We start from the raw sequence: 18492 nt of genomic DNA, 5'->3' as shown, positions 1-18492 counted from the left end.
TGAAATACAGCTTTCTATTTCACCAGATACGTGGCAATCCTGAGAAAACGACCTGTTGATTGGATGACGTCCTGAGGATGACGTTCATATGGGTACACTTTTCATTACAACCAGCGTACACCGAAATCTGCACCGGTGGGCGGGTACTTGAACGAGCTGCAGTGCCAAGTATGGGCAAAGGCTACTGTTGGAGTTCATCAGAATATTTTGTTGAGACGCCACACCAGGCTCAAATAAGTAGTTATATTGAAATGAAAAGTGTGAAAAGCCCATAGCTGCCACTGTTATGATCAAAATAAGTAAGCTGATTAAAAATGACCTAACATTTTAAAATGCAATAAAACTTTCTGAAAATGTGTTTGCATCTCATAATTATAACTTATTATCTCAGAATATTGATAAACCTCAAAATATCAACTGAATCATCCCTACATTATAAATTATTTTCTCTTGTTTTCAAAAATGACTTAGTTTCTCAAAATAATGAGAAACTTAACTCAAAATAGTTAGTTATTATATAAAAATACTTCCTATTTAGCATGTATTAATAGTAAATAAAAGTTTATGACACACTATTGAGGAGTTTTTTTGATTCATTTTTTTATGTATTCGTCAAAACCTAAAACTCTTCCTGTCCACATCATATATAACTTATTTGTTACGGCTATGTTATTATGTGTTATCTATTGTGTTACGAAGGCTCCATACAGTTGTAACTGATGAAAAATACAAAAATTAACAAAAAACTATATATTGTAACTTATTAAATCATGTTAAAAACAATATACTACAATTTGGACATTGATTACTAATATTACAAGTGTTAGAGTATAATATAATAGAGTTATATCAAACTCATTAGTACAAGGTAGTGATGTTTCTTTCTGTTATTTTGGCATTTGCATAATTCAAATATATATATCTATATCATATGTATTTTTACACATTCAGTCTTCCATAGTGTTTGATTTTGTAAAACAAAAAAACATGAAATAAAACAATAAAGTAATAGAAACATTTATATTATATATGTTCCTTTCATTTCTGGAGTAGTGCAGCTATCAATGACATTCTATAATCACTTTAACCATGAAACACTGCAGGGAACTTACAACTAAAATAACTGCCAACAATATACTCCTCGGTAAATGAAATCCAGTCTACTGTAGACAGTCCACTGGTGGTTTTAGAAAGAGTTTGAAAACTTCAGTTAATAACAGCATTATTTAAAAGAGGAATATATTATATTTATTTGCAAGAGGATATAGCATCATATAGAAAGAAATGATAAATCACATGTAATTTTTTTAATTGACAGATGAATATATACTTTTTCAAAACAATGAAAAATATAAAAATATTGCCAAGTATATGGAACAAGTACTCTGTATAACTTAAAATATTATCAGTATTTAGCATTGTTTGGAAATGAGAACTAAACCACTAAACAGACACTCAATTAAAAAAAGACCAACATAGAAAATATTACTTTGTAAATACATTTAATGTTACTGTTTTCTGTTTGTGATGCTTGTTCAAACTGGAAACACTTTACAACTATCGTGACAGAAAGGGATAACAGCTCCCTCCAGTGGCAAGTTTGTACATTGTTTCAAGTGAATGATTATTATGTACTATACTTCATATAAACAGATAATTTGGAATAACTACATGTAGTATTTAAGCCATTTAAGAAACAGAGAAGCTGCATCTGATGAATTCACGCCGAGTCCGTTTTTTAGTGGTTCTGATGAAGCTGAAAAACAAAACAAACATTAAAGTTATTTTAACATGAGCTCTACAATGGAAATAGGGACCAGCACTCATAAATACTTAAGTATGTAGAGCAGATTTCATATATGATGAGCTGTTTTACATGTTTGTGAGCACTAGACATTACAATAATTCATCTAGTAGATATCTGTTTAGAACAAGTTAAAATTTTTGCACAAATGTTTCTGTAATCATACTGCAATGACTGTATATATAGATGGACAACGCTTCTCCATCTGCTCCCATTGTACGAAATTGATGCCAAAATAGCCCCTGTGATAGGCGCTGCCATCATGCGATGGTGACGTCATATGGAGCCAGAGACTGCGCAGTAGAGATCGGCGAGTGAAGCGGCTGTAGCCACTTCCGCTAACCCAAACACACACTTAACTTACTGAAAAAACAGCAAGGATCCTGCACACCGGCGTGTTTAACAGCAGAACAGCTTCTCTGTGTTGGTCTGAGGTTAACGTTCACAGGTATGGAAACTTCAGTGACTGTAGTGATTGTTTTAGTTACGTTTCCACTCGCGGATCGTCCTCCACTCTGCTCACCCGGAACTGATTCGCTGCAGGAGCCGAATTTGTCAACAGAGCTGTCAATCATCATTTTGACAGCATCAAATAACTCATTAAAAATAAACTTGCCAGAAAAATTATTTATCGGGCGTGTATTTTGATTTTATATTTTGAGCCATGTCCCACCTGTTAACATGGAGGAGGCAGGTTTTATGAGCTGTACTGCAGCCAGTCAGCAGGGGGCGCCCAAAATGTTTTGGCTTTACTTTTAGGGAGCTGTCATGTTGTCCATCTTTTTATACAGGCTATGTCATACTGCATGATCCATTTACCTTTAGACTTTCTCTTCTGCAGGTGCAGGTGCAGCTTCAGGTTTTTTCTTACATTCTTCACACACATGGTGACAAGCTCTGTTGGGATAACATTCTGGTCAGTGACAGGCACGTAAGGAAATTAATCATCATTTATAACATAGTATTATTATTCATTATCTCTCATTCTTTTTAAACTTTAAAAAATCTTCCCAAGAATCCTTAAAACCACTTACATCCTTTTACAACAGAATTATAAAAGCTCTGAACAAGATTTTTAGTGTTCGATATAATTCTAACAAATTCCATATCACGTTGAATTCGTTCAAACTTCATTTTTGGGAAAAGCGACAGCAATAGTCACCTGTGGACCTGTGGACGAGCATGTCTTTGGACTATGGAGAGAAGCTGGAGTACCCGGAGGGAATTTACATATGCACAAGGAGAACACGCAAACTCCACCCAGGAAGTCCCACTACATTTGAACCAGGATTCAAACCAGGAACCTTCCAGCTGTGTTGCGTTAGCGCTGACCACTGCACCATCGTGCAGCCTTTAAATCGAATTATTACTTCAAATGTAGGTAATTCCCCACCTGTGCCCAGGTCCAGATTTCCAAGGTCCAGAGCGTCCTCCCTCAGACCAGGGCCCAAACCCGGGTCCATCCTTCAGGCCAAGCTCCTGAAACCTGCTTCGACAAGTTCCCACATAAGATGCCTTCCCCACTGCGAAACCAAGGATCCCAGCAACTGAAAATCAAAAACATAGTAAGAGATCAATGACTGCAGATAGATTTTAAAGCTCCTTAAATATGTCCAAAAACCTCTGGGGTACACACCTGCTAGTTTTGGAAAGGGACCAAATCGCATTGATGACTTCCAAACACCTGTATGGAAATAAAACTTGTACTTTAACCCAGAGTGATTGCTTTACATATTTACTTTGATGATGATGAAAGAACAGGGTGCTTTACCGTTGTAGATTAGACCGCCGGTGACAGCCATGCTGCCCAGGGAGAGGGGGAGAGCTGATAGAGACATATAGACATACATATTATTACATTATACCTTATATGTGCACACAAGGTGGATTTTTTTTGTTGCTCAATCTTTGAATGGATGCACCATCACAGTATTTTGTTTGTTGTGATAAACCAAAGTGGGATCATTCTAATTCTGAACACAAGAAGGTAAAAACACACACAGGGAAATGAAAGATATGTCCTTTATATACAGGGGAGGGCAGGTGATTAGCTTGAAGGGTCAACTGGTACCTTAAAATGGTACTACCACCTTAAATAGCATTCATGCTAACATGCTAACTCCTGCATGTTAACATGTTAGTTTCTATGCAACATCTGCCTGAAACAAACTTCCAGAAGTGACAAGAAGTGCTCCAACTTTGAAGAGTTAAAAAAAACAAAAAAAACTTTCCAACTACCTCCAAGATTTAGTATTTATACTGACGTGAAGGGAAACGGTTTATATCAGGTAGTAATTCAGCTTTAGGAAGATATTAGCTTTATTTATTCACTCTTTTGTTATTTTATCAGTCAGCATTAAGTGACCAAAGACCTTCCTGTTTACCATTTTGTGTAATTATTATTCTTTTTAATCAAAATACAGAACGTTTGTTTGAGTATTTCTAAATTGTGTTGCTTTTTCCTGTTTGTTCTTTTGCTTATATTTTACGTTTTCATTGTCATTATACTTAGTTGCTTTTGAGTTTTGCTTGTATCGTTTGTCTCCTATGCTCCATTAAGCACTTCGGGTTGCTCGTGTTATAAAATGTGCTCGACACATAAATATATTTGCCTTGCCTTGTCTACCATCCTGTGATTTTATACTGATGTCCATTAACATGATCCATCCATATCAAATGAATAAATAACTCTTTTTCCTAGAGTACAACTTCTTAATACGACATTTGTTAATCAAAACCAGGTGAAATAGTAAATCCTATACAGATTACAGATCTAACTGAGGTTTCAGACTCTGTACTTTATTGAATGGTTTTGTTTGATTGTAGTGACTAATTAAATAGTCCTTTACACTCCTTGGGCGACACACATTCACTTCCTTTGATTGATGGATTGGCCCTGAGTTTAATCTGACTGAACTTTGATCTGTATTGTCGTGATAGCCGACTATTCATCCACCTCATTTCAGAGAAAGGTAAGACCAACTTCTAATTCAGGAAGTAGTGATTGTTGCCGTTTCATGATTATATAAGTGCATGCTTAGAAAAGGTATGCAGCTGCTGCATGGCTGCAAGGACGGAAATAGAGGTTACAGACCATAAAGCGTTGACACATTAAACATTTTAACTTTAATCATAGCGAGGAAGCTAAACTAGCTCCAGCAGATTATGCTAACAACAACAGTTTTCTGAGGTGTGTGCTGTGAGTCACTTTGCTGCAGTAATTCTGGTCTGACAGTTGCATGACAGCTGTATGGGCGTACACAACAGACAAATTCCTTAATCTCCAGTTTTGTTTCACTTGTTGGAGCAGGTAATTTGTTAAAGTTAGATATGCACGTTTGAGTTAGCTTAGGACCTTATCTAGCTCCACCCAAAACAAACTTTAAAAAATGACCTAATCAACTAGAGTAAAAACAACAGTGTTAATGGATTGTTAGTGGAAAATGTGCATAAATATTACTCTAAGCATAAACGAGACAGCTTCCCCTTTAAACTTTCTGACATGGGGGCTTTGCTGAGGTCACAGGGAAGAATGTAAACACAGCATTGAATGAACAGGCTGTTGATTGACGAGCCGTGCCCGAGCCAGGTCATGTAGTCTGTGACAAATTTCTTGATTGTCTGTTTTCCTACAGCAGTAAAACTTCAGTGAAGTATGTTTGTGCGTCTGCTGAATGTCTGGATTACCTCTGTACCAGAAGCTCTCATTCTGGCACTCTTTCCAAACCTTCTTTAGGTCATCTCTGTGGACATGACGATCACCCATGTGGCACTGAAAGAGATACAGGTTTTATATTTGACCTATGAAGACCTGCATAGTCCTGTACAAATCCTTTAATGCCTCTCACCTTCCACTCCCGTTTCCCTGCAGCTGCACCAGCACCTCCACCAGCTGCTGCTTCCTCCGTCTTCACTGTTACAGTTTCCCCAGTTGTTTCAGAAGTCATGATGAAGGAGCTTTCACAAACTACTCTGGACCTGAACTGCTGGGCTCTCTCATGCACGTTTACTTCCCCTCTCGCGGTCCCTCAGATATAGACGTCAGTGGCTGTAATTACTCCTCCCTGCTCTTTGTTTATAACTCCACCCATTTAAAAAACACACTCCAGATGCAGAGATCCGACACAGGCTGTCTGTACATGAAACAAAAAAAGCACTGCTTAAGAAACAAACTATTAAAATATACAAATGTGAGTTAATTCATATTTGATTGTGTATCTAGATTACTGTGGCGCATAATGCTTCAGTTCAGTCACCTCTGTACACATACCTGCCCCTCAAAGTGAGACACACCTTTATTTAGAGTAGTCACTGTTTCTTTTATGCCATTGAACAGCAAAGTCTTATCTCTTCTCTTTAGCCTTTAACTAGCTATAACTTTTATATACCTGTACTTTTAATGAACTTTGCTTTGCACTTCTTTAGAAACTGTTGTATTTTACATATTCAGATATACTAATTATTAACTATATACTTATACTCTCTCATGTGGCTTTTACTTTCCATGTTATATTATATATATGTATATATACTGTATATATGTATCTATATATATGTGTGTGTAGTATTTCTTCTATTTTCACATGAACACCTTGTGTGAAGCACTTTTGGCGGCATTTCTTGTGTAAAAGTTAAAATACAAATAAAGTTTGTTTTTTTTATTCTTTATTATACAACAATTAGTTCCAACCAAGTAATCTGATTGAATAAGAGGCATTCCATGAGTGCTGATATAAAGAATAAGATCACTGGGACTTTTCACTCTGTGTATCACTCCGCCTCAGCCACATGTTCTAAATACTGTTAATTAACATCACAGCAGACTGTGTGTGTCTACATTGATTAGGCTGGTACCTCTGAATCACACAGCAGACTCTTTTTTCACTGGTTGGTGATAAATGAAAACAAACAGATAAATATACATGATAAAAACAATGGATCTGTGGTAACCCGTAGACACAGAGTGCAGGAGAATGTTTGGGTTGCTTGGCAACAAAAGTCCAGTTTTAGTTAAGTTGTGGAACTAGTTGAGTTGGTGGAGCTAAAAGTAATCTGTTGGTAATTATTACTTTTTACTAGTATTTGGCGCTTGTGGAACTGTTGTATAACAGCAGGTGGTGATGTTGTAGCCTACTGAATATCATCACAGCTGTGTTTATCTGTGGCATCGTGCCTACGACCAAATCACAGCCGTGATGATATTCAATACAACATCACTCCCTCGAATGTGATATTGCTTTATTCATATTGAATAAGCATGCTGTTGGTCTATCTGATTTACATTTTTAACATGCAAATTTATTTTTTTATTATACCTCTCTCATTTTTATGGTTCGGGCAGGTTTTGGTAATCTTGTGTTACAATGTATGACACACGGGCCATGCTCATACAAGAAGGTTACTCTAATGTCCAGTCATGTAGGCTGAATGCCTTCCTTAACCATACCTAGTGAACACACCAAAGTTGTTCCTCTTCTTCTAGTACAAAAATATTTCTTACCTCACAATTTTTCATCTTACGTAATAATGTTTCAAACTAAACTTTAGAATATGTCTTGACCTTTATTATTCTTAGCCTATTTTATTCAGCAGAGGGGAAGTGAGTGCGGAATTATGTTTCTTTATTAAATGCCTGCCTGTGCCAGGCAAAGGTCTGGGAGTGGTTTTATGGTTATTAGAAGTTTAATCAGAGAACGGTTTGTTAGCACTGATAATAAATGCACTGATATCAGAGCCACTGATCTTTAGAAGAGACAGAAGTCCCAGAGTGTAAAAATTGGACAAAGGTAAAAGATTAACTGTGAAAAGTTACCAATCTTAATACCTTGTGTATTAGTAAGTATTAGTATACTGTAGTAATTTTTTAAAACTCAGAATAACCCTGTTAAATTTTATATCATTGTAGATCGAGCTTGACAGACATGGATTTTTTTAGATTTAAATTTCAACAATTTTATGCTGAATTTTTTAAGCTGGAATAAAATAGACCTTTCTTGTGTGGTTTTTGCACCTATATGCCTCAAAAGGTACCCAGAAGGCTGCTTTGTCTAACAGGCAACATAATTGAAGAAATGTAACATTATTATACATGTCAACAAATTCTAGAGCAGACCAGCCCCTTGCCCTGCAACAGTGATAAGTGTATTGTTAACTATGTGATTTCCAAATCCCCCCAGGCATTGTTATCTGCATATGTTCTTTAAGGCGAGTGTTGTGTATCATAAAACATACATAGGCCTACTGATATATCTGTAAGGGGTCCATATCAGCTGACCTATATCTGTCGGGGTGGAATTGTAGTATATTGTATTAATGGATTATGAATTAACATAAAAGCCACATTCTAACGTTGGAGCTTATTTAAGCTATTTCAAATTCTGTTGTACAGTTTGATCTGTGAAAGTGAATCACACCAACAGAGGTGACCTTTATTTTGAAAGTAAAATCTTAACTACTAGTATCTAGTAGAACTACTAGTACAAGTATCGACAACTCAAATATCCATATTAAAACATCAGTATTAATGGAAAACTGAGAAACAGACATGATTGTGCAGTGTTCTACCTCGCAAGCAGGTAATAAACTTAAAATGGTGGCATTCAGGCGTTTGTATTTGTCAGGCTGGACAGCTTGTTTGGCTCACTTTCAGGTAAATTTACAGTGTAGTTTACTAGCTTGCTAAACAAGTATACAAAGTGATAATTCATCTCAATTTTGCAGAGATTTAGAAGCAATAAGGGTCCACAAACTTAGCTACATCTATTAGTATCCCTTCGTTTTCAATAATAACATGGACTTCTAGTCACCTGAAAAGCACTGGTTGCTAAATTCATCAATTCTGAAGCATTATTCGGCGCAGGACGAAGGTATATATTCGGCCACGAATATACCTTTAAAGTATGAGGTATAACTCATATAGCCGCTACCAACTCCGCCCGGCTGAGTTGACACCAAACGAACCCAAACAGCGACTAGGCTACACTGGGAGGTCGAATTATAGGTTAACTGACCAATCAGATTCCATCGTGGGCTGGTTTCAGGCTTGCACGAGGAAATTCTGATGATTGACGTGCCCGTAAAATTCACTAAACCAATGAATCACAGAGGCAGCTCAGCCTGTTTGGTAACACTGACCAATCACGTCTGTAAGTAGGCGGGGTTTAATCCTACTTCCGCCTTCTCTTGATGTGACATCTTAAATAGCCAGTTAGTAGTGAAGAAAGGCGGAGATCAAACAGTTTGCTGTCCAATCATGTTAAACGGGCGTGGTTTACGTTGACAAGGCCCGCCTATTGGCCGGTCTGCGGACTTCCCACAGACAGTTGTATGTTTCATAAAAATGCACTCTGATGCGGCAAGTAAGTAGTAACGCTATAGAGGCTTTTCTTCATCAGAAAGGGACCCTTTACGGATGTTGCATTTTGACAAAGAGAGATGAACAGACGCTTTGTGTTTCTACATTTACTTTTATCCCTTTTTTCTGTGGGATTTGATGAGAACGAATGAATTCCGTGCTGTTTGCTGGGCTCTTTGTATTAAGCAGAGCCGTCCTGGGCGACAACAAAGGAAGAATAGCTAGTGTTATTTCAGTTGTTTTGGACATTCAGGATGTTAGATTTGACTCGGATGATTTCCTGAAGTTGTTTTTTATGTAGCGTTAGCAGGGCTCAGTTAAATGCAGCCGATGTTAGTTAAATTCAGAGGGTTATCGATGGTAATCGGTGCGCTGTGATCCCCATATTCATCTTTACTCAGGATTCACAGTATGTTTTAACTCAAACTTGCGATCAACGTAAGGCCATTGTAAATAGGTCAATTTTCTGGTCAACTGCGGACTATTACAGAGAATGAAAATTGTGACGCAGTTGAGTAAAACATGTTTCATTGCCTGCTGCTGCAGCGCTGTCCGGGTTTGCGGCAGCTACACCAGCTGCTGCAAAACGTCTGCGCAATGCTAATGTGCTAGTTAGCATATGATGTTAGATTTTATTAAAACATTGTAAAATGCATTCAATCAGTTGGGGTAAATGTTGGGGGGTTGAAGGGTCTGAAAGAAAGAGTTGTTTTGTTCATGCTTGGGAATTGTAGTTTAGAATCCTAGCCAGCGCAGAAGTTTAAATGGCCTCTTTAAAGGAAATGGACTACAACACCCAGACGCCCAACTCTCTAGATACTTTGTAAACTCTGTGCAAGTTGCGCGTCTGCACTGCTATTTTAGGTATGCAGCTAGTGCTATCTGCTCGGCTGTGTTTTCCGTCCGCTTTTGGCCTCTAGAAATCAATTAAAGCGTCGCTTTTTGATGACAGCTGTTGCACGGGAATGTATAGATGACATCTGTCGACAAGGTAGCATGCTAGATGGTATATTTTAGAGTTTGCACGTCTTTCGTGGAATGCAGAGAGTCACTCCCTCATTCGTGTCAGATGTTTTCTGTCCTTTTCTGAAACGTAAAACCTTAAAGTAGAAATCAAACTCAAGCATTTCAATCCCTGTAGAGATGTTTTGATTGCTGAAAATACTGAAATCATAGGTTCCTGTTTGTGCTAAGATGATGTCACCTTCTCGTACCCTTGTACTCTTAACAAGCTTAAAAGTGTGAGTGGGTGCAGAAGGTTTGTGTGTTGTGCTTTAGGTTGAATTTTTGACGTTATCTTTATTCTGTTTTTGTGGAAATAGATTTTCAGCTGAATTCCCACTTGACTACACTGGCCAGTATCCATAAGATCCACCACACCTTGCACAGGCTGGTAAATACATTTGGCAGCTTGTGTATGTTTTACATATTTTAGTTTTGTGTTGAGTGTGCACTGTGTAAATGCATGTTGTAATTTATCTCATCTATTTTTGATAGAACCTGACAGAAGACGTTGGACAGGATAGCCACCCCTCAGGTAATCATTTAACAGGTCCTTATGTGTCAGATAAAGGTAAAACCTTGACATTACGTTTTATCAGCTGAGGATTTTGCAAGAATCAAGCAAATATATCAGTCGTTCAACACTGTTGGCTTAAACCAAACCACGTCTCCTTCTGAATTGTACTGTTTCTTTTGGGTGTATGTTAAGCAAGAAAAATATGCATCATTTATATGCGTGTAAGTACCCCCCTTTCATTCTGTCTTTCGCTCCCTTTCCTAGCTTGTTGCTCCAGAGCCATGCCTCCTAGGAAAAAGAGGAGACCCTCTGCTGGAGATGACATGTCAGCCAAGAAAAGTCGCCAGGACAGGTGTGACATTACTTTGTTGAAGATGCAGTTGCATGGCTATAACTCTCTAACTTTAGTCTTTTCTTTTTTTTCCTCCAATTATGAAAACTTAAAGGAAAGGCCTGTTTCAAACCAAATTGAGTTCCTCTGTGTTTCTGTGTTTCAGTGTTTCTGTGTTGCTGCCGAACTTGAGACTAAAACTCTCTTTACATTTGCAGCGTTTTCAGAAAACACGAAACATCACAAATCCGAGAGGAGGACACATTTTCCAGTAAAAGATGCTTGGAGTGGTTCTATGAATATGCAGGTGACTATATTTATTATATTTAAACCATTGCACAAGCAGTCAATTAACTCACATCATCATGTATTGCTGGTTTATTTACATATCCATGCCATGTTCTTTAGCTCCACGTGTGGCCTCACACTTGTCTGTCTAAAATAGGTTGTGATGAGGTAGTGGGTCCGGAGGGCATGGAGAAGTTCTGTGAAGACATCGGAGTGGAGCCGGAGAATGTAGGCACCTTTTTCTGTATTTCAATAATTCAATTCTTACAGTTTGGTCTCAGTTTGCTCACTTTTTTGTGGTCAGGATTTACAAGAGAAATCTAAACAAATGTCACAGAACAATGCTTCTAAAACAGATTGCATATTTGTGTTGTTGCTTTAGATTCAAAATAAAAAAGATGATCTGATTGAGTTTATATTTCAATTATTGAAATCAGAAGCAGGATCAGCATGTCTCAAAAACAAAACTTGAAATATGACACAGCTTAGCTTACAGGCAGCCTGCAGCTGTGCTTTTGGAGACACCATGGTCAATGCTGGAGGCGGAAATGACAGATACACTTTGCCTTCCCCTTACTCTCAAAAGTCCAACAATAACTCTCTAATGACTATCTTTACATGCACAAAATATACCTGTGTTGGCACTATCCTGAATTAGAAAAAGAACAATATTCCTTATTATATTCTTGGTTAAATCCAGCTGTACATACTCCAGCTAACCCCTGCCTTGCAGACTGTTGGTTAGTTGGCTTCAAATACACAGAGCAGACTGTAACAGGCAAAAAAGTGTGGTTTGCAAACTGCAGTAAAACCACAGCTGAGGCACATTTTGAACGTGCTGTGTATCAGTGTCCAAAGAATACTCCTAAAACCTGAATGATAACGAGATAACCCCATGTCTTTATCATCAAATGCAGCATTTTAAGAGCATAGGGTACATGTACATGTTTTTAAAGGTGCAGCCGGTTTTTGTGCCCAGGTGGTGATGCTGGTTCTCGCCTGGAAGCTGGATGCCCAGAGTATGGGCTATTTTACCCTACAGGAGTGGCTGAGAGGCATGGGCTCCCTGCAGTACGTAACTTACCTACTTTTTGTCCTTCGATTGCTTCCTTACTGTTTTGTCTCAGTTTTTTGTTATGTTATTGAGCAGGCGTTGAAGTGTACACTATGACTAAGTCACCTTTCTGTTGTCGCCAGGTGCGACTCCACAGAGAGGCTGAGGAACTCGCTCGACTACCTGAGATCTGTCCTAAATGACAGCACAAGTTTTAAGCTCATTTATAGATATGCCTTTGATTTTGCTCGGGTGAGTCAAGCAAAGTGTTTCCTGCCAAAGATGCTCATACACACACTTCTGCATTCCTGAAACATTTTCATTTCAGTTCATTTAAATGGTGAAGAGCTAAACACACCTGAAATTCTATCATGTGTAATTCGAGCTGCTGTTCAGGCCGATGTTTTGAGTCGGTCAGGATCGTTTTTCAGTTAAATTTGAAGTAGTGTATTCACCTAGTCTGATTTTTTTTCTCTTACGTGGACCCTGAACCATGATTATCAAGAAGCAACTCACTCTGATACAGAGAATGAAACTAAAAACAGTGAATGAAAACAAGGCGTAGAGGCGTAATAATGAGGGTGTAATAATGTTTTAACTGTAACAACATTGAATAAGGAATTCAGTCTGTTCTGTGTATTGTGTTAATGTTGGTTGTAATGATAAGCTTTAAAGTGTGGCTGACATTTTTCCTGTGATGTCATGAAGCTTTGGGTGTTTTGATTGGACAGGAAAAGGATCAGAGGAGTCTGGACTTGAACACAGCCAAGTGCATGCTGGGGCTTCTTCTGGGAAAGACGTGGCCTCTGTTTCCTGTGTTTAATCAGTTTCTAGAGGTAAGCATTCATCTTCCTTCCTCAAATCAAAGTGTCCTATATGTTAGTTGTATATTGCTTATGTGAAGTATAATTCAAATCTCTATAATTATGTCGTAAGTTATTAACGCTAACCTTAAAAACAGGAAGGTTTTATTCCACTCCAGAGGAAAACAGACTTTGTTTGTTGTGTGATTTGGCAAAATTGATGATGAGGTTTTGTTGTCCTGTCGATGAAGACTTCAGATGACTTCTTAATTAGGTCACTTTCTTTTTGCTGGATAACTTTGTGAAAAAAAACTTTCGACCTTTTCTGAAGCTAAACGAGAATAATGTTTCAGATGAAGCTTTAAATTAGGTAATGTTTTTGAAAAGGAAATTAAATATTTAACCACTGTAACTGTATTCTTGGTTTCTTGCAGACCTATGAGGGTTGGACACTTTATGTGCATAACTCTATAAAACAATGAATTCTAGCTTGAGCTTGACTCGGGTTGTTGAAACTCAAAGGTTATCCTTTTGTATTAATGTAAGGTTTTTATTTACTCTTCTTCAGCAATCGAAGTACAAAGTCATCAACAAAGACCAATGGTGCAATGTTTTAGAGTTCAGCAGGACAATCAACCTGGACCTCAGTAACTACGATGAGGACGGAGCCTGTAAGTGAACACATATCTACACGTAAATAAGAGCTTCATGTCTGTGCTACACAGATCTAATCTCTTATTCTCTGTCTTGTGTTTTCACCAGGGCCAGTTTTGTTGGACGAGTTTGTGGAATGGTACAAGGAGAGGCAGATGTCATAGGTGCAGAGCCAAGAGGAAAAAATACAACTGTGACAACGACTATGAGAATCAACAACCAATAAGTAAACAATACAAAAATGGTAAAGCAGTGACTGTGGGTGCTTCCAGGTGGAGGAGGGGGATCGGGCTGTGGGTGGGTCAGGGTGGGGTGCACTGGGTTTGCAGCCTGCGTGCATGCTGCCCAGAGTGCGGAGGCAGAGGGCTGCCATTGTGGAGTTATGTCCCCTACCGAAGTTGCATAGTGGGCAAGCTTGCAGCAATCCCCAGCGGCATTGCTCTCTCTCACTGTGACATGTCATATTGCTGTCTGTGTTAGGATAACATGGTATCATACATGGATGAAAGGAGCAGAATGGTATTGTGTGGGAGAACCACTTCTCAGCCCTTATCTTCAGCACAGAGAAACCAACAGAAGTGACCATTCATGCATTGTGTCTGAGTCTTAAACAGGGTCACTTTGCCCTGGGCACATTGAAATATGATATATCTGTGCAATGAACTTGAACTTGAGCTTTTCTGGACGGATGGCACTAACTTTTGTTTGTCATGTTTTGAGCTAGGAGTTCTTCAAGAAGCACACTGTGTCAAACGGTTGATCGCAGGTTTCTGATGCCTGTGTTGTTTACTATCGATTTGTGCCAGTGATTTTTTTTTTTCCCTCCAGTTTTTGTTCCCTCCTGCTGTTTTGCTCCAGCTTATGCTAACAGTTTGCTACCCCCCTACAAAGGCCTCAGACCTCATAACACCAAACAAATCTGCATTGCTGCTTACTAACTCTTACAGTACAGCGGTGAGCCACTAGTGCTCTGATCGGCATTTATTGGTCAGATGACCAATTCATGTTTCTACGTTGTGTAGGTAAGAGTATTACTGTGCCTCAAAACATGGAAGTCACTTTGTGTGTCCCACACACATACCAACAAACCCAAATGTATATACACGTGTGAGAACACATGAACACACACACACACACACACACATGCTCATGCACACACAGACACACTGAGTGGTCAGGGATTATTTCAGGATGAATTCAGACTGTTTGGGCTGTGTTATAAGTTGACATAGAGCTAGCTGGTGTCCATTTTGTCTTGATATGTGGCATCTGTTTTGTCCTCCTTAGTCCACTGTTAGTTTCAGGTCTCCTCTTATTGTAGCATCTCTCCCAACACTGACAGTGTTAAATAACTACAGTGGAAGACCAGTGACCCTCTCAGGACGAGGTCCTTAAGGCTTGAGTAGAAAGGTAGGTTTGCTGAAAGCATTGTGTTGTACCACCCATAGGATCTAAACAAATCAATGGACACTGACAGTTTGGAACTGTGTGATGATGCTATGCTGTTCTTTTCGCCTAGTATAATGTTCTTGTAACACATGTATAAATTTTTGTCTTTGGCTGTGGTGTGATGCTGAATCGTCAGATTTAATATTTGCATGCATGCTCCAACAGAGCCTTTTGTGAATGGATGAGATTTTTTGAAAACATTTTTCCAAATGCGTTTTTGTTTTGTACAGAAATTTGTGCAAGTGTTTTGTGCTTAATTTGATATTCACGATCATGTTCTCTTAATTCTGAGGAACAACATGATTGTGTCTATTAAGACCTGGAACACACCTGTAACCTCACGGTGGAACAGGAGTTCCCTCCTGCATTAGCCCCACTCACACATCCATACACATACTGTAACACTGAAGCCGGAATACAGATCCTTTTATTTATTTGAAGTACATAACTTCTTTTGCAACTTTTGCGCCACATTTTCACGATACACACTCATTGGAATTTGTTGTGCAAAGAAAAAACATCATCTCTCATGTCACTGAAAGCCACAGCAGCTGAAACTATATGAAAGCCTCTATTGTCATTACATGCCTCAACCATCAGCACAACATCCAGGATTGAAGTAGTTGTGGATTGCTTACCAAATACTGTGTATAAATCAATGTTTTAGTATTCTCCCCCAACAATGCAGGAGGATGAACACCCTTGTCCCAACTGTATATATGTATGTAAACTATGTAAGTGTCTATATGTCTGTTTTCACTATAACCTATGTCTATATACATAAATAAAAGGGTTTATTAACTTATTGGCTTATATGTGAGCTTTTTAGTTAACATGTTTCCATAACAAAAAACAAGAACTTCATTAATACTGTTATTATTTATATGTATTTATTGTTACAAATGAAAGCTCTGTATTATTTTTACGGAGATATGGATTTATTTATGATCTCTTATTAAGTGTATTAATAATGAATGAGCATTAAGATAATACCAGAAGACATCATTGAGAGGAATGATTTAAAAAAACAAGTCACAAAAATGCAGCAAATCTAAACACCGTGCGCTCAACTGCACTCTGCAACAGTGCCGCACAATAAATTCTGAGCATGTACATGTGATTCTCAAGCTGAATACTTAAAAAATAGAATATTATTCACAATATTTCTGTAATTCACGGGCCAATTTAAGATCAAACACTGCCACTCATTTGCTTGTATTGTCGGCGTCTACTATACAGGGACATCTTTATCAGACGTCTGTAATGGGATTCTTTGAGGAGTCAAAATATCGTGAAGAAGGGTCAGACTCCCCTGTGGTTCTGCTCAGTGTCAGATAGGATCTGGTTCCCTCCGACCTTTGTTTCCAACTGTTAGGTCGTGACCGCCATGTAAATCCCACAGCCTCATCTGGTGGTGGTGGTGTCGCTGGAACAGGAGGTGGCGCCTCCAGCGGTGGTTCAATGTCTCCAACGTCATGTCCCCTGTAGCGGTGAATCCCATGTGACAAATCTGTAGCCCTTCTCTCGTCTACTGAGGTAGAGGAAAGGTATACTTTTGAAAGTGATTGTGAGGCCGTGGGGTTAGAGTACTCTTCAGACCTTCGATAGTGAAAAGTGGTTTCAACTTGTGGACCAGGGGCATCAAATAGACGAGATGCACTGTAATCTAAATTTTTAGCCATTGTGTCCCACTCTTGTCTTTGTGAAGACATAGCTTTTAAGGCACCAAGGCCTTTCCTCTCCCTCTTGTCCTCAGATATACTCAAAATCTGATTTGTGCTGATAGATGAGTTGTCAACTGTGTCGAGAGTTCCAGTGGAAGAAGATGAAGCCGTAATAGCACTAAGTGATGAGTATTTATGTGTTGGTGTCACATCTTCCTTCCCCCTATCTTGTTTTATTTCATCATCACTTTCACTGCTGGAGGAGCTGGAGGAGTCAGGTGGGGGAAGTTCTGACTCTGCAGGTGGAGATGATAAGCCTACATCCAGACGTCTCCCCGGACTGGAGGTAGCAAGGTCAGGCAATTGACGGCCGATGCCAGTCCATCTTATCTCAGGTGGCAGCTCTGCATCTTTTGTGCGTTTGGAGTTCCCAATCACCTTCTTTAATAAATCATCAAAGCTTCTACTGGAAAATTTCTTTGTATTTCTGGTTTCCACACTATAAGATGGACTTTCTTGTGCAACAAATGCCATTTCAGAGTATCTTTGTCTTGTATCGTCTATAGTATAGACACTGGAGGGCGGGGAATTACTCGTTGGTGATGTAGCTTGGAAAATGGAACGCTTGTAAGTGATTAGAGTGTCAGTATCTCTCAATCTTGGCATATTTAATGCTGGCCTGCTTTGTTTTGCAGTATATCCTGTCGCTTCATTCTCGCTGTTGCTCCAGGAAGATTTTGAAGTACTTGACTCTGGTAATGGTGCCTTCACATTCAGACGTCTCTTAATACGTGGGACACCAAGGCTCAGGTCAGGAACACTGTGATCGATCGTATCATTCTCACTGCTGCTACTTGAGGATGCCTCCTTTTGTAATTGTCCTTCCTGTCTCTCTTTAAACTCTACTGTGCCAGAGCTGACGTCTTGACCCTTCAAACTGAGAGAAACATTCACTGGTGTGATTTCAGGGCTTTGAGATGATTCTCCATGCAAGTTTCCTTGCAGTCCAACAACCCTCCTCTTTCGTCTTGTTCTCTTGCTTTTGCCCTCTTTCCCGCTTTCACTGCTGGAAGAAGAAGGAGAGTCATGTGGGGGTGATGAGGGCACCTTTGGTGGTCCATGTGCATGCGATGTGATTTCCAGATGCTTTCTGAAGCGGGAGGTCCCGAGAGTCATCGAGGCCCACCGTGACTCAAGTTCTGGGTTTATTTCTGGTGTTGTGTTGACATTCCAACTGGTTGTTTTCTCTCCCAAGTCATCAGTAATAACTCTATACTTTTCTAATTTAATGTTGCTGTCTGTTTTAGGACCGCTAGGAATTCTTATTACTGGGGATTTTGGAGACTTAATGCTCTCCTTTTGCGTGGCCTTTGAGATGGCAGTTGCTCCCAAACCTCGTTCAATGTGTTCTTTGTTCTCATCCTCACTTTCACTTGTGGAAGAGCTGGATTCAGATTTTCGAGAGCGTGGATACACACTGCTTAGAACTGGATCAGGCTGAGGCAATGGTGCTTTGATATCCAGTCGTCTGTGAATGTAGGGGGCACCCAGACTCAACTTGTGTAACTTTGT

The 18492-nt window shown here is 39.1% G+C and overlaps 2 protein-coding genes across 5 annotated transcripts; one reads left to right on the top strand and one right to left on the bottom strand.

The window, feature by feature from the left end:
• Positions 1–1350: 1350 nt before the first annotated feature.
• Positions 1351–5814, bottom strand: ociad2 (OCIA domain containing 2). The gene is made up of 7 exons (XM_069680419.1): positions 5653–5814; positions 5492–5576; positions 3576–3629; positions 3441–3488; positions 3198–3351; positions 2624–2701; positions 1351–1756 (listed from the first exon to the last, which is right to left on the bottom strand). Exons 1-6 carry the CDS (start codon positions 5749–5751, stop codon positions 2626–2628), a joined length of 516 nt encoding a protein of 171 aa, XP_069536520.1. The 5' UTR covers positions 5752–5814; the 3' UTR covers positions 1351–1756; positions 2624–2625.
• Positions 5815–9128: 3314 nt separating this feature from the next.
• dcun1d4 (DCN1, defective in cullin neddylation 1, domain containing 4 (S. cerevisiae)) lies at positions 9129–14086 on the top strand. Of its 4 annotated transcripts, none has more exons than XM_069680030.1 (11): positions 9129–9162; positions 10481–10551; positions 10656–10695; positions 10942–11029; positions 11227–11315; positions 11454–11524; positions 12276–12367; positions 12494–12602; positions 13082–13186; positions 13722–13824; positions 13916–14086. In XM_069680030.1, exons 1-11 carry the CDS (start codon positions 9144–9146, stop codon positions 13969–13971), a joined length of 843 nt encoding a protein of 280 aa, XP_069536131.1. In that variant the 5' UTR covers positions 9129–9143; the 3' UTR covers positions 13972–14086. The 4 variants fall into 4 exon arrangements, with proteins under 4 accessions (XP_069536131.1, XP_069536129.1, XP_069536128.1 ...); XM_069680028.1 differs by lacking the exon at positions 9129–9162 and adding an exon at positions 9615–9668; XM_069680027.1 differs by lacking the exon at positions 9129–9162 and adding an exon at positions 10071–10149.
• The last annotated feature ends 4406 nt before the right edge of the window (positions 14087–18492 follow it).

This window comes from Semicossyphus pulcher, unplaced genomic scaffold (assembly GCF_022749685.1).
Source record: "Semicossyphus pulcher isolate SPU_LCO1_2020_fin unplaced genomic scaffold, fSemPul1.0.p SCAF_4, whole genome shotgun sequence".
NCBI lineage: Eukaryota > Metazoa > Chordata > Actinopteri > Labriformes > Labridae > Semicossyphus > Semicossyphus pulcher.
This window is presented reverse-complemented; position numbering and strand designations above follow the sequence as displayed.

Excerpts from the sequence above, each read along its gene's own strand:
- ociad2 (XM_069680419.1), bottom strand. The coding sequence starts at position 5,751 with ATGACTTCTGAAACAACTGGGGAAACTGTAACAGTGAAGACGGAGGAA. Across the intron at positions 3,630-5,491 it reads TGAGAGCTTCTGGTACAGAG|CTCTCCCCCTCTCCCTGGGC; the intron begins GTAATCCAGACA and ends TGTCTCTATCAG. Across the intron at positions 3,352-3,440 it reads TCCCTTTCCAAAACTAGCAG|TTGCTGGGATCCTTGGTTTC; the intron begins GTGTGTACCCCA and ends TTTGATTTTCAG.
- dcun1d4 (XM_069680027.1), top strand. The coding sequence starts at position 10,104 with ATGACAGCTGTTGCACGGGAATGTATAGATGACATCTGTCGACAAG. Across the intron at positions 10,150-10,480 it reads AGATGACATCTGTCGACAAG|ATTTTCAGCTGAATTCCCAC; the intron begins GTAGCATGCTAG and ends TTGTGGAAATAG. Across the intron at positions 11,525-12,275 it reads TCGGAGTGGAGCCGGAGAAT|GTGGTGATGCTGGTTCTCGC; the intron begins GTAGGCACCTTT and ends TTTTGTGCCCAG.